This window comes from Rutidosis leptorrhynchoides, chromosome 1 (genome assembly GCF_046630445.1).
Source record: "Rutidosis leptorrhynchoides isolate AG116_Rl617_1_P2 chromosome 1, CSIRO_AGI_Rlap_v1, whole genome shotgun sequence".
In the NCBI taxonomy this organism is placed as follows: Eukaryota; Viridiplantae; Streptophyta; class Magnoliopsida; order Asterales; family Asteraceae; genus Rutidosis; species Rutidosis leptorrhynchoides.
The window spans coordinates 48,663,968-48,676,853 of record NC_092333.1 but is presented as its reverse complement, the minus strand read 5'-3'; the positions used below and the strand labels follow the sequence as shown (position 1 = coordinate 48,676,853).

The 12,886-nt window shown below is 34.5% G+C and overlaps 1 protein-coding gene across 1 annotated transcript; it reads left to right on the top strand.

Moving 5' to 3' along the window:
• Positions 1-204: 204 nt before the first annotated feature.
• Positions 205-6,419, top strand: LOC139859680 (uncharacterized). The gene is made up of 14 exons (XM_071848465.1): positions 205-713; positions 810-850; positions 1,309-1,378; positions 1,492-1,640; positions 1,728-1,823; positions 2,376-2,446; positions 3,430-3,491; positions 3,589-3,652; positions 3,741-3,825; positions 3,917-4,043; positions 4,179-4,252; positions 4,346-4,406; positions 4,902-5,353; positions 5,945-6,419. Exons 1-14 carry the CDS (start codon positions 635-637, stop codon positions 6,227-6,229), a joined length of 1,716 nt encoding a protein of 571 aa, XP_071704566.1. The 5' UTR covers positions 205-634; the 3' UTR covers positions 6,230-6,419.
• Positions 6,420-12,886: the final 6,467 nt, after the last annotated feature.

The following is a 12,886-nucleotide window of genomic DNA, read 5'->3' as shown; positions in this document are numbered from 1 at the left end:
CGATAGTTGTCGTAAGAAAAAATCATTAATATTAATTGATTAATAACTAATAATAATTATTAAAATTAATTTAATAACAGTAATAACTAATACGGAGTAATAGAGTAATACTGTAACATTTTTTAAAAAGGAAAAAAAAATCTAAACACTTTTTCTCTAAAAGGATTTGCAAAGGAAAAACTGTAAACAGGTTTCAGTGGGGATGGTATAACAAAATTATATGGAAAACACTCTACCACTGTAAAAAAATTAAAAATACTTTTTTCTTGAAGGATTTCTTTTAACACATTTTAGATCTTCAATCGTTTTGTTCTTGCATAGATCCTTTAGAATCCAAGATTCACTTTCTTCAATCTCAATTCAAAACACCCCATCTCTTAATTCGTGTATATATATTTATATATGTATATACATATTTCTACTTCAATCATCACCGATTACTGTTTTAGGGTTTTATACTACCGTTTCATTTTTGTTGTTGTTCATCTGTAAATCGTTAAAAGTTTGTAACTTTTGTTGTATCACTAATATACGTCATCATTACAATTACATAAAAACTCATTTCAAACTCTGTTTATAGATTTTTGAAATTAGGGTTGTATATTTCTGGTTTTGGGCTGTTTGGATTTAAGTTATGATGGATCATGTTATTGGTGGAAAGTTTAAGCTTGGTAGGAAGATTGGTAGTGGATCTTTTGGAGAGCTTTTTTTGGGTATTTTTAATTTTTATTAATTAATTATTAACATAATTTCAATTCCTCACATTCTTATGATTTGGGTTGAAAATTTATATTTATATTTTTTTTCAGGAGTAAATCTAAAAAGTGGTGAAGAAGTTGCTGTCAAGCTGGTATGTAATACCATTGTTAATTTGCTAGTTACTTGAATAAATTTTATGCATTTGTATGTATATGTTACTATATATCTCAGATTTCACTATAGTATACTTAGCAAGTGAATTTATGGATTTTGGAATCCGAATTGGTGGTATTTGTTATTCCTGTAAATCTATTACTACCTATGTTTACAGTGTAGCGTTGCCTTAGCTTATTGCGATTGTATGCATAGAAACTTACAGGTTTTCATTTTTAGTGTCTAAGAAGTAAGGAACTTAGGTCATAATAAATACAGTATGAGATTGAAATGTTTGAAGAACTTAATTGTGCAAGCCTAAGGTGTAGGTTGGTGTATTTATCAAACAGTTTGGCACATTTTTACTCCGTTTCAAGATTCTATATTCAGAAGTTTAATTTCGTAAAGTTCGACATTAACCGTTTTGAAGTTTTTATCGTCTATTTTTTCTTATAGGAATCTGCCAAGACCAAGCACCCACAACTTCACTATGAGTCCAAATTGTACATGCTTCTGCAAGGAGGAAGTGAGTTCCGTTTCGTCTTATTGTTTTTTTTTTTTTTTTTTTATTGTATTGTATCATCATGTATTTTTTATTCTAATTTAAAAAAAAAAAAAATTAATTTCAATATAATACAGCTGGTATTCCCCACTTGAAGTGGTATGGTGTTGAAGGGGAATACAATTGTATGGTCATAGACCTTCTTGGACCGAGTTTGGAGGACTTATTTAACTATTGTAATCGGAAGTTGACTCTGAAAACAGTTTTAATGCTTGCAGATCAATTAGTAAGTATGCTGCATTAGTGCATTACACATTTGTCATGGTATACTTTGTTGTATTATTGCTTATGCATTTTCGTTGTTTTTTTTTAGATAAACAGAGTTGAATATATGCATTCAAGAGGTTTTCTTCACCGTGATATAAAGCCAGACAACTTTTTGATGGGTCTTGGAAGGAAGGCAAATCAGGTGATCATGTTATTGTTTTGGTCTTTTTAGGATAGTTTAGGATTTGGATACATATATTATTCGGTGCCCTACAAACGTGTACGTTATACACACGCATATTAATTGGATGGATAATTTGAAAGTACATAGTAACTTGATGTGAACCAAAAAAGGGCGTGGAAGGGATACATTGTAGGGATGGTTGCTGTCATGATAGAAATTATGTCACAAATAATTTGAAGAATAATAGGATCTGATTATAAGACAGATATCCAGATCGAGGTTACAATATAAGCTGATTTATTGGGGACGCATTTATTGTCTCATTTTTTGACTTTGAGAGTTGAGACAATGCTAATAGTTGTAGTACAATAAGATTGAGGCTACCAAATAAGCTGATTATTGTGCATAAATTCATTGTTTTATTTTGTGTGTTTTCGATAATTGTAATATGATAACTAGAACATTGATTATGGAACCCGGTTCTTCTAACACATAGACATATTTTGGTGTTTTTTTTTTTTTTTTTTTTTTTTTTTTTTTTTTTTTTTTTTTTTTTTAATTCTAAAACAGGTTTACATTATTGACTATGGTCTTGCAAAGAAGTATAGGGATCTCCAAACTCACAAGCATATACCATATAGGTATTGGAATAAACTTGAGTGGAACTGTTATCATCTTTCTGTTGCTCACTTATGGTATTTTGATTAACAATGTGTACGTAATTGGAGTAACATGCATATTAATTCATGTGAACATTCATATATTACTCTACCTTATGTATTTATTTGGCTATACCTTTTATGTATAAATCAGAGTAGTGAGGTACAAGGCCTGCTTTATATATTTTTAATTAAATACAATATGGCTTAATGAAATAAAGTCTGTGTCTTGAGCTTAGTTTGTTAGTTGAACAACTCATAAGGAAGTCACTAATAAGGTTAATGCTTCTGTTCTGTTGAAAGCATTGTCTACTTCAAGTAGTTGCACTAATTGTGCATACCAACATATGTAGTTATATACATCGCATATGATTATGGTAGCATTTTAGAAATAGTATCCTGCTAATGTGATTTTACTTACTTGAGTAGTTGTCAAGTGTTCTATAGGAATTGTTACAGCATCCGAAAGCAACGTGATATTATGTGATCAAGGTTGCCAATAGAACATCAACTTCAACTACCCCTTTTTTTTCAAACTTCAGCCGCAACCACCTCGTTTTTAATTTTCCGGTGGCCACCTCCTTTTTCTTTCCTGTTACAGATCTTTAAAGGTTTGCTTTTATGAGGTATCTTGACTGATTTGCATGTCATGTTGACCGATTACTCGGCATTTTGACCGATTACTCAGTGTTGACGGCCTACCTTGAAAACCGGTTAATCGCCGTCTAAACGCTGATTATTTTCCGTTTTCTACAACACTGTATGTGATCTTTATTTACATATAACTTGCACTTGGATGTGGTGATGTGTCATGCCCGTCGAATCATAATGTCATATACTTTTTCACCTTAAATTGTCTTTTGTTAATTTTATGCCTACTGTTTCCTGTTACAGCTAGATGGTTTTACACTTTTACTTATGCTGTTGTTACTGTATTCAGTAAACTGTATTTTTGTATATTTCAGGGAAAACAAAAATCTCACAGGCACAGCACGATATGCCAGTGTTAACACACACCTTGGAGTTGGTAAGTAAAATTTTATAAAATTTATGATAAAATTGTTCGAAGGATAGAATATTTCATTTAACTAGTGTCGGTAATGTTATTTGGTTGTTATTGGCAGAGCAAAGCAGGAGGGATGATTTAGAATCACTTGGTTATGTACTTATGTATTTCTTAAGAGGAAGGTTGTATATATGATTCGTAATTTTTTTTTATTTCTTTATTAAAACAATATCAATTGGTTCTTATTTATATATCTGTATGCTCCTATAGCCTTCCGTGGCAGGGATTAAAAGCTGGCACCAAGAAGCAAAAATATGACAAAATTAGTGAAAAAAAGATGCTTACTCCTATCGAGGTTATTATCGATAACAAAAGTATTATCGTATACGTTTATTATGAATTGTGTTGTTTTATCCTATGATATTAAAGTGACTTGTAATGTGCAGGTTCTTTGCAAATCTTATCCTTCTGAATTCACATCATATTTCCATTATTGTCGATCATTGCGATTTGATGACAAACCTGATTATTCATACTTGAAAAGGCTTTTCCGTGATCTCTTTATTAGAGAAGGTAAAAATCTTATTCATACTTGCATTATCATTTTTTTATTTTTATTTTTTTGAAATCGGCATCAGCTTTTTAATGAGAAGCATTTAATTGTTCACGTTTTTTACATATATTATTTCATCTTAATGATTTTCTCAGGGTATCAATTTGATTATGTTTTTGACTGGACTATATTAAAGTATCCCCAAACTGGATCCAGTTCTAGAGGAAGGGTCTGTATATCTTTTAGTTCTTACTTTCTCCATTATTATATTATTATTATTATATTCAAAATGCCGTATCTTATATATATTTTATGCCTACAGACGGCTGCAAAAACTCCTTTGAACCTTGGACCATCAGTGGATAGAGCAGAAAGGACCCCAGGTTTGTTTAGTGTTTTGTTTCCTTTTAAAATCAAGTCCAGTTTAGAAGCTAACCGTATTTGAAAATTTATGTTCACTTATTTTTTATAATTTCTAAAAGGGCCAGAATATAGCAATTTCCACAATTCTTTTGCTAATATCATTATAAATTTTGGAAAGTCAAGTGTTGAAAAACGCATAATATTTTTTTAGATGTTTGATCCAAAATTTTGGTCGTATTTTACTAGGTTTTTGGTATTGAATTTGAACTTATTAACTAAATAAAAAAAGAAGTTTGATTTTAATAAAATATACTTTTATATAAAAATTTAGGCTTTAAGCAGAGCTCCAACCATCTTGAATGATTAAAACGTGTCGCTATCGAGCCGAGCACGTCTTAACTCAGCTGCAATCCTAATCTGCTCTATTGCTACATGTAAAATGTTACATTGATTTACATAGTAGTAGTAGAATTGGAATCAATGTTAATAATGATTTGTACCATGCTTTTTTTCAGTGAAACAAGAGGTTCGAGAAAGAAGCTCAGATCCATTATCAAAATTCAATAGACTAAACGGGTCTGGTAGCAGGATGCACAGTGATAATTCGAATCAATTAGCGAAATTTGATAGACTAAATGTTTCTGGTAGCAGGTTGCACACTGGTAAATCAGATTCATTAACGAAATCCAATAGACTAAACGTCTCCGGAAGCGGGTTGAACAGTGATAAATCTGACCCATTAGTAAAATTCAATAGACTAAACAACCATTCTAGTAGCAGGTTAAACAGTGATAAATCAGACCCATTAGCCAAATTGAATAAACTAAATGTTTCTGGTAGCGGGTTGAACAGTGATAAGTCAGATCCATTAGCCAAGTTTAATCGACTAAACGCTTCTGGTAGTGGGTTGCACAGCGATAAATCAAGACTTAGATCTTCAGAGCAAGTTACGCCGTGCAAAGATGCGGTAAGTTGAGAATAGTCAGTCCCTTTATTTCAATAATCCTGTTTCTATACTACTTATTTAAAAATATTAAATTGTAGGAATTTTCCTGATAGATTTGGGTTACGGTCATTGTACTCTTGAAGAAAAAAAATGCAATTTAGTCCTTTATTTAATTATTATTATTGGTTCTTGTGGTTTACCCAAAATTATACCAGTAGTCATTTTCAATTCAAAATTATCCCGGTAGTCCTTATGGTTTAATAAGTGCACGGCGTTGGTCTTAAACCTAGCGTCAGTTCAATTGTTCCGTTAAATTATTACATGGGCCATATGGGACTATAGTTACCGTATCACCCATCATGTGCAGGCCACATGTAATAATTTAACGAAACAATTAAACTAGTGTTAGGTTTAGGGCCAACGCCGTCAAACCATAGGGACTACCGGTATAATTTTTTAAAAGAACATAACTACCGGTATAATTTTGGCTCAATCACAGGGACGAATGGTATAATTTACTCTTATTATTTTATATAATATATATAATAATGATCAAGTATTGTATATATATTGCAAGTTTGTAACCATGATTATATATTTTTGCATAATCAGCATGGTGACTCAGATAGAGATCGCACTTCAAGAACCGGTAGTAGTTCAAAAAGAGCAGTTTTGTCGAGTAGCAGGCCGAGCTCATCTGGGGAGCCAACTGATAGCCGATCAAAGCGTTTAGGTTCAGGCAGTGGTCGCATATCAACTACACAAAGGCTTCACTCTCAACCTGGATTTGAGTCCAAATCGTCATCTTTTTCACGTCCCATCACTTCAAGAAGTGGTCGCGATGATACTCTTCGAAGCTTTGAGTTGCTAACCATTGGTTCAGGGAAGAGGAAATAAAGTTTTAATTTTTTTTTTTTTTTTTCCTATTGAAAATTACTCGATGTATGGGCCCCCTAAAATACTTTTATCTTGGTTCATATGTTACACACATGTTTCCGTCGATGTATCAATAACAATAATGTATCATAATCCTTTCACAGCGAAACCTGAAAACATATAACTCTCGTGCGTTTGTTATCTTTTTCCACTCAAATGAGATTGGCTATTCGTCCGGTTTCTATTTTGGAGACCTTGTAGTTAAGCTTTCACCCTATGGTTCTCGATAGTTTGGAAAGAAAGATTTTTAATGGGTAATTACGTTTTTAGCCTTCTTTAGGTGTGTATTCGGCCATTGCATTATTGCATTGAACCAAAACTTAGAAATCTCTATAAAGCACAATCCGGTTAATCTTTTTTTTTTTTGTTTTTTTTTTTTTAAACCATTTGGGTCGATTAGGTGATTAGGTCACATTGTTTTTTGGTTTTTGGTTTGAAACGGGTTTGAATTGAATGCATTGTCGTTTGAACCAGTCTTCTACTGAGGTGAAAGTTAGTTGTATTTTTTTTTTTCTTTTTCACTTTTAGTTTGTTATTTGTATAATTTGACTTCTTGCGACTATTTGGTTCACGTTCCATTAAAGATCTTTGTATTTATTAACTTTAATATTTGATGGCATATTGGCATTACATGCATTAAAATAGCTATTTAATTTTCAAAATAAATGTGATGCTATTAGAGTAGGTATGGGAAAATTAGGTTGTTCCAAACAGAAATAATTGATAGTTAAGTTGATAACTAAAAGTTGATCTGATTAAAATTATTCAAGTATAGTAGGAATATATAGGATAGGATAGTTACACTTTCATTTAAAATATTTATATAAAAAGAGCCCATGTGAATGACCACACAGAATGTAATTTAGCTACTTAATTGATTTTTTTTTTTTTTTTTTTTTTGGTACAAAAAACCACTAATATTAAAAGGTAAATCAAAACCTTATAATAGAAACCGACCCAAATCTAGACGCACCAACAACATATTCCAATGAGTTTCTTAAATCTTCTTAAATCAGATATATAACAGATTAACAGAGCTTGTATTTATATTTTTCATTAATATTATACATGATAGAGTAAACGGATTAGGTTTTGTTTGCTTAATTTTTTTTTTTGAAAAAGTGAATATTTTTATTAATAATTAATGTACATGACTAATCATGTTACCTCGCGATCATTTTCGATCTTTTTTTTTTTTACAACTCAACAGATGTTAATTAGTGATGCATAAACTAAAACAATTGTGACTATTTTGATATGATCGACTGATCGAGAATTATACATGATGGCTGGTAAAATAAAAGTATAATTGTTGGACATAGTCTAAATTATTGACAAACATTTATGTTGTCAAATTGGAATTGAAGTTTGCATGCTAAACAAGTAGCTATGACTATTATATGCTTTCACATGCTTGCCTAACTTTGTTGAAGTCAAAGGAAAAGTTTGATTTGTATTTTGCATCTTCACATGTCAAGTTGGTTATTGGTTTCACATATAGTTTTCACATGTATATGTTGATCTATAAATACATAGCATGAAGAGATGAGAAAATCATCCAAGAGTGGGATCAAGTGATCCAAAAGAGAGAGAGGATCAAGATATCACAAATGAAAGAAAAACATAGTTGATAGGGTTTATCAACGGAGTGTGTTTATTTGTGAGGGTATCACAAAGTAGATAGGGAGTTGATCGGTAATATCAACGTGAACCTTTCTTTGTGAGGTTGAGAGTTTTATTCTTGTAAGGAGTGTAAAAGAGTGTACGAGAAACTTAGATTTTATACTAAAATCTAAGGGGCTTGGGTTTGGGTTTAACTCATAGTGTACTTTTTCTTGTACCGGGTACTTTTATATTATAAGAATAAAGGAGACTCTTGGGGTGGATGTAGGCAGGGTTTTGCCGAACCACGTTAAATCGTCGTGTTATCAGCTACTTTATTTTGCATTCTATTATTTCTCGCAAGTTTGCCTCAAACAATTATATCCACGCTTCCGCTGGTGTGGGTGCTGATATCGCATATTTATTACACATTTTCCTTAGCGATATCGATCACATTTTGGTCCTTTTGGATACGATTTGGTGTTATTTCGATAAGTGTTGTGAAAGTTCGAGTTCTAAGACCAAGGAGATGAAATTTGAAGTTATTTGATGGTTTTAGTGATTTTCTATGGAAACAAGTGAAAGAGATTGGTTCGATTCGAGTTTGGTTCGAAAATGAGTGATTTTATGAGTTTTACAGTCCGGATTCAGCAAAAAGGGTCTGGAGCGCCGCTCAAAAACATGGAGCGCCGCTCCAGTAGGCAGCAAATTCAGTTCGAGAGTTTTCAGAAATCCAGAAGTGAGTTTTCAGCTATATGGAGCGCCGCTCCACTTTCTGTCGGTTTCAGAACTTTACTATTTAAAGGCCGAATTTTTACCCTAATGAATCATTCTTGCATCCAGACAAATTCCAGCAGCTTTTTGACGAAAAAGGGTGATTTTTGGGGAATCCCAAGATCATTCTAACGCATCAATCATTCCGGAAACGCGTCTCGATCCGTTCATCATTCAAGAACACAATTTTCATTAGGTTTAATTCTTATCATCATTATGAATACTTTTAATTGTTTATTTGTGATTTTATTTTTAGCCATGGTTGGCTAAGCACTTTAATGTTTGTCTAGATTGAATATTCGTATGTGTTTGGATGATACTTTAATGTTTGATTTAATTAATTCATGATAATTATGAGTTTTGATTAAGAACCATTCTTGTGGGTGTTGATTATTGTTACTAGGTTGATTAGTGATCTTGTTTGAACAAAGGGAACCCTGTTTCAATTTAGTACACTAGTTTCCAATTGATTTGTCTTAATCAATTGGGTGCTTACTGGACCAAGGGGGTAAACCGGGTAACATAGATTGAACAAAATAGGGGTGAATTGTGTGGAGCGAACGCGTAACCAATTGAATCTTAATCTTATAATTATCTAATTACTAAGTCACAAACGAAAGAGGTATTTGGTGAAAGGGAACCCTAAGCCAATAAATTCTAGTTTGACGTGTTTGCTAAAAGAGAACTCTGAGTAAACCGACTCTGTAGTTGCATGTATTGATAAATTGAATTAGTGCTTAATAACAAATCATCCGACACTGCGAATAGGAGATCTAGGCGAACATTCTTTTATCTATTGAATTCAAATATCTTTACTTTTCGTTGAGTCTGCATTTATTTTCTATAAACTTAAAAACACAAAAATATTGTCTTTTACTTTTAATCAATCTTTGATTTGGCTAATCGTTAAATAGCTACAAAACAAATTATCAAGTACTTTCAATTTTCATAGATTAACTTAGTTTATTTTTATTAGTTACAATCTTAATTCTCACGTTAAACTGTCCTTGGAATGATTTTGGAATTACCAACTTTATACTATTGCACGATCGGGTACACTGCCCGTTAGTGTGTAGTAATCTTTAAACCGGCATTTTCCAAGATAAATTATATACTAGATTTTACACATCAAGTTTTTGGCACCGCTGCCGGGGACAGTTGTGTCGAAAATTAAGATTGTTATCTAATTGTTCTTAGTTTAGTTTTAATTGTAGTTAAATATTATTTTTCATTTATTCTCAGTTGAATCGGTGCGTTTAATCAGTTGTTAGTTGTGATTTCGCAGATAACAGGTAGTGCATGCCACATACGCGTTCTTCTAATTCTCCGATTCTTCAACCGTTTGACGAACCCGAAAGAGAGTTATTCAGAGCGTTAAGTCAAGAGCATCAGTCTACAGTGGATTCATCTTCTTCTTCGAGTGCTAATATATTTAATTTGGGTGGTAGTTCTGAGACTGTGGTGCCCGATACACCACCTGAAATCAGAGAAGAAGAAGAATCTTACGTTTCATTAGATCTTTTCGAGACTGAAGAGATGGCTGAACAACCAAATCGTCCTCAGACTATGGCAGAAAAGTTGAAGGCCACCCGAGCTGGCCAAGGCAACTCGATTACTCAACCGAACATCACTCGGCCTTTTTAAATCACAGGGCCGATTCTGAGTTTGATTTCTTCTGACTGCCAATTTCATGGCAAGGATAGTGAGGATGCTAACGAGCATCTTCGTATTTTCAATGATGTTTGCAACCTTTTCAAGCTGCATGAGGTTGCCGATACTTCGATCAAGAGAAGGCTTTTTCCCTGGACTCTTAAGGGAGAAGCTAAGAGATGGTTAGATAAGCAGCCAGAGGAAGCGATTACCTCTTGGGAAGTCTTGGTAGATAAGTTCTTAGCAAAGTTTTTCCCTGCGTCTCGAGCTGCTAGACTTCAAGCAGATATTTCGCAATTCAGACAAAAGAGCAGTGAGACATTGTTTGATGCTTGAGACCGTTATTCTAATATGTTACGCTCGTGTCCGAAACACGGGTTGAATGATTTACAAAAGGTCTAGATTTTCTATAAGGAGTGTGACATACCAACTCGTCAGAGTATTGATCAAGCAGCAGGTGGAACTTTAATGGATAATACCGAAGAAGAGGCGTTAGAGATTATTGAAAAGCAAGCTGCCTACACTCATGAATGGCACCAAGATCATGAGTCAACCCGTTCAGCTTCAGTTAAGAGAACCGAAACCACTGGTGCGTTTGATGATTATGGGTCTATAAATGCTAAGTTAGACAAATTTGGTAGGCACTTGGAGAAGTTGGAGAAGGACATGCATGGTATTAAGGTTGGTTGTGAGTTTTGCGGGGGATTACACTTAAGAAAAGATTGTGATGCAGGTTTGACTATGAACCAGAAAGAAAAGATCGCTTATATTAGTCAACAGAACAACAATCAGTTTCAGGGACGAGCGCAGATTAATAGGAATTTCAACAATCCCTATAATCCTCAAGGTAATCAAGGTTTGAGGTTCCAGCCAGGATCTAGTGGAGGATATCAACAGCAAGCTCCCGGGTATTTTCAGAAACCCCAAGCCGAAGAGAATAAGTCCAACCTTGAAGCTATGATCAAAAAGCTTGTGATGTCTCAAACTCAGCTTGTTACTACTGTGACCCAAAACAATGAGAAGAATGATCAAATGTTTCGAAATCAACAAGCGGCTATTCAGAATCTGGAGAAACAAATTGGTCAACTTGCTAATCAGAGTAATGAGAGGAAACCGGGGGAGTTACCGAGCAAAACAGATACTAACCCGAAGAATGGGCACGTTAATGATATCACCACCCGAAGTGGTTTAGCATATGATTCACCGCGGAAACTCGATGAGTATGATTTGCGAGTGCCGTTAGCTAAGGATAGCGAGCCGGTAGTTGCTAGTGAACCGGAGGGGGAAAAGGAGCCGGAACAGGTGATTGAGAAGGTTGTAAGGGTACCGGAAACCGTTGCTGCGAAACCGGTAGTTAAAGAGTATTAACCACTGCTCCCATTCCCGAGGAAGCAGAGATTGGAGAAGCTTGAGGCGGAAAAGTCCAAGTTCATGGACTTGATTAAAAAAGTTAACATAAATTTGCCTTTTATTGATGTGATTGCAGGTATGCCCAAGTATGCAAGGTTTCTTAAGGACTTGCTAAATAACAGGAAGAAGCTGGAGAATGTGTATTCAGTCAGGTTGAATGACGCGTGCTCAGCGGTAATTGCAAACAAGCTTTCCGAGAAGCTTGAGGATCCTGGGAGTTTCACCATCCCTTGTTTACTGGGTAATTTGGATTGTATGAGAGCGTTGGCAGATTTGGGGACTAGCATAAATTTAATGCCCTATTCTATTTATCTAAAGCTAGACCCCGGGGAGTTGAAACCCACGCGAATGGCTATTCAGCTAGCTGATGTCTCTGTTAAATTCCCTCGTGGAATTATCGAGAATATGCTAGTTAAGACCGGGTCGTTGGTTTTCCTGGCCGATTTCGTGGTTTTGGATATGGAAGTGGATGAAAGGATTTCACTGATTTTGGGTCGGCCATTTTTAAATACGGCTAGATGTATCATTGATGTTTATGGCCAACAGTTGACCCTTAGGATAGATGATTTGCATGCAACTTTCTCAATCGACCATGCTTTAAAATACCCTGCCTACACTGATGATACATGTTATTTTCTTAACACTGTGAATATCCAGTCTGAGTTTTTGCAGGAATTCCCAGAGTTACAGGGTTCAGGAGAATGTTCATTGGTTGAAATTGATGAAGAGTTGCAGGTTGAGGAGGTGGATATTTTGACCACCTTGATGGAAAACGGCTATGAGCCGACTGAGGAGGAGTTCAAAGAACTCGATCGTGATGTGGATTACCAGAGCAAGTCTTCAATTGAAGAACCTCCCGAGTTAGAATTGAAGCCACTTCCAGATCATTTGGAATACGATTATTTGCAAGAAGAATCTAAGCTCCCGGTAATTATTTCTTCTTCTCTTACTACAGGTCAGAAAACTGAGCTTGTAACCATGCTGCAGGCCCATAAACTGGCCATTGCATGGAAAATTCACGACATCAAGGGTATTAGTCCCTCCTATTGCACCCATAAAATCCTAATGGAGGATAACTCCAAACCGGTGGTGCAACGTCAAAGGAGGTTAAACCCTCACATGCAAGATGTCGTGAAGAAAGAGATCATTAAGCTCCTCGATACTGGTTTGATTTACCCGATA

Excerpts from the sequence above, each read along its gene's own strand:
- LOC139859680 (XM_071848465.1), top strand. The coding sequence starts at position 635 with ATGATGGATCATGTTATTGGTGGAAAGTTTAAGCTTGGTAGGAAGATT. Across the intron at positions 1,824-2,375 it reads TTGGAAGGAAGGCAAATCAG|GTTTACATTATTGACTATGG; the intron begins GTGATCATGTTA and ends ATTCTAAAACAG. Across the intron at positions 3,653-3,740 it reads ATGTATTTCTTAAGAGGAAG|CCTTCCGTGGCAGGGATTAA; the intron begins GTTGTATATATG and ends ATGCTCCTATAG.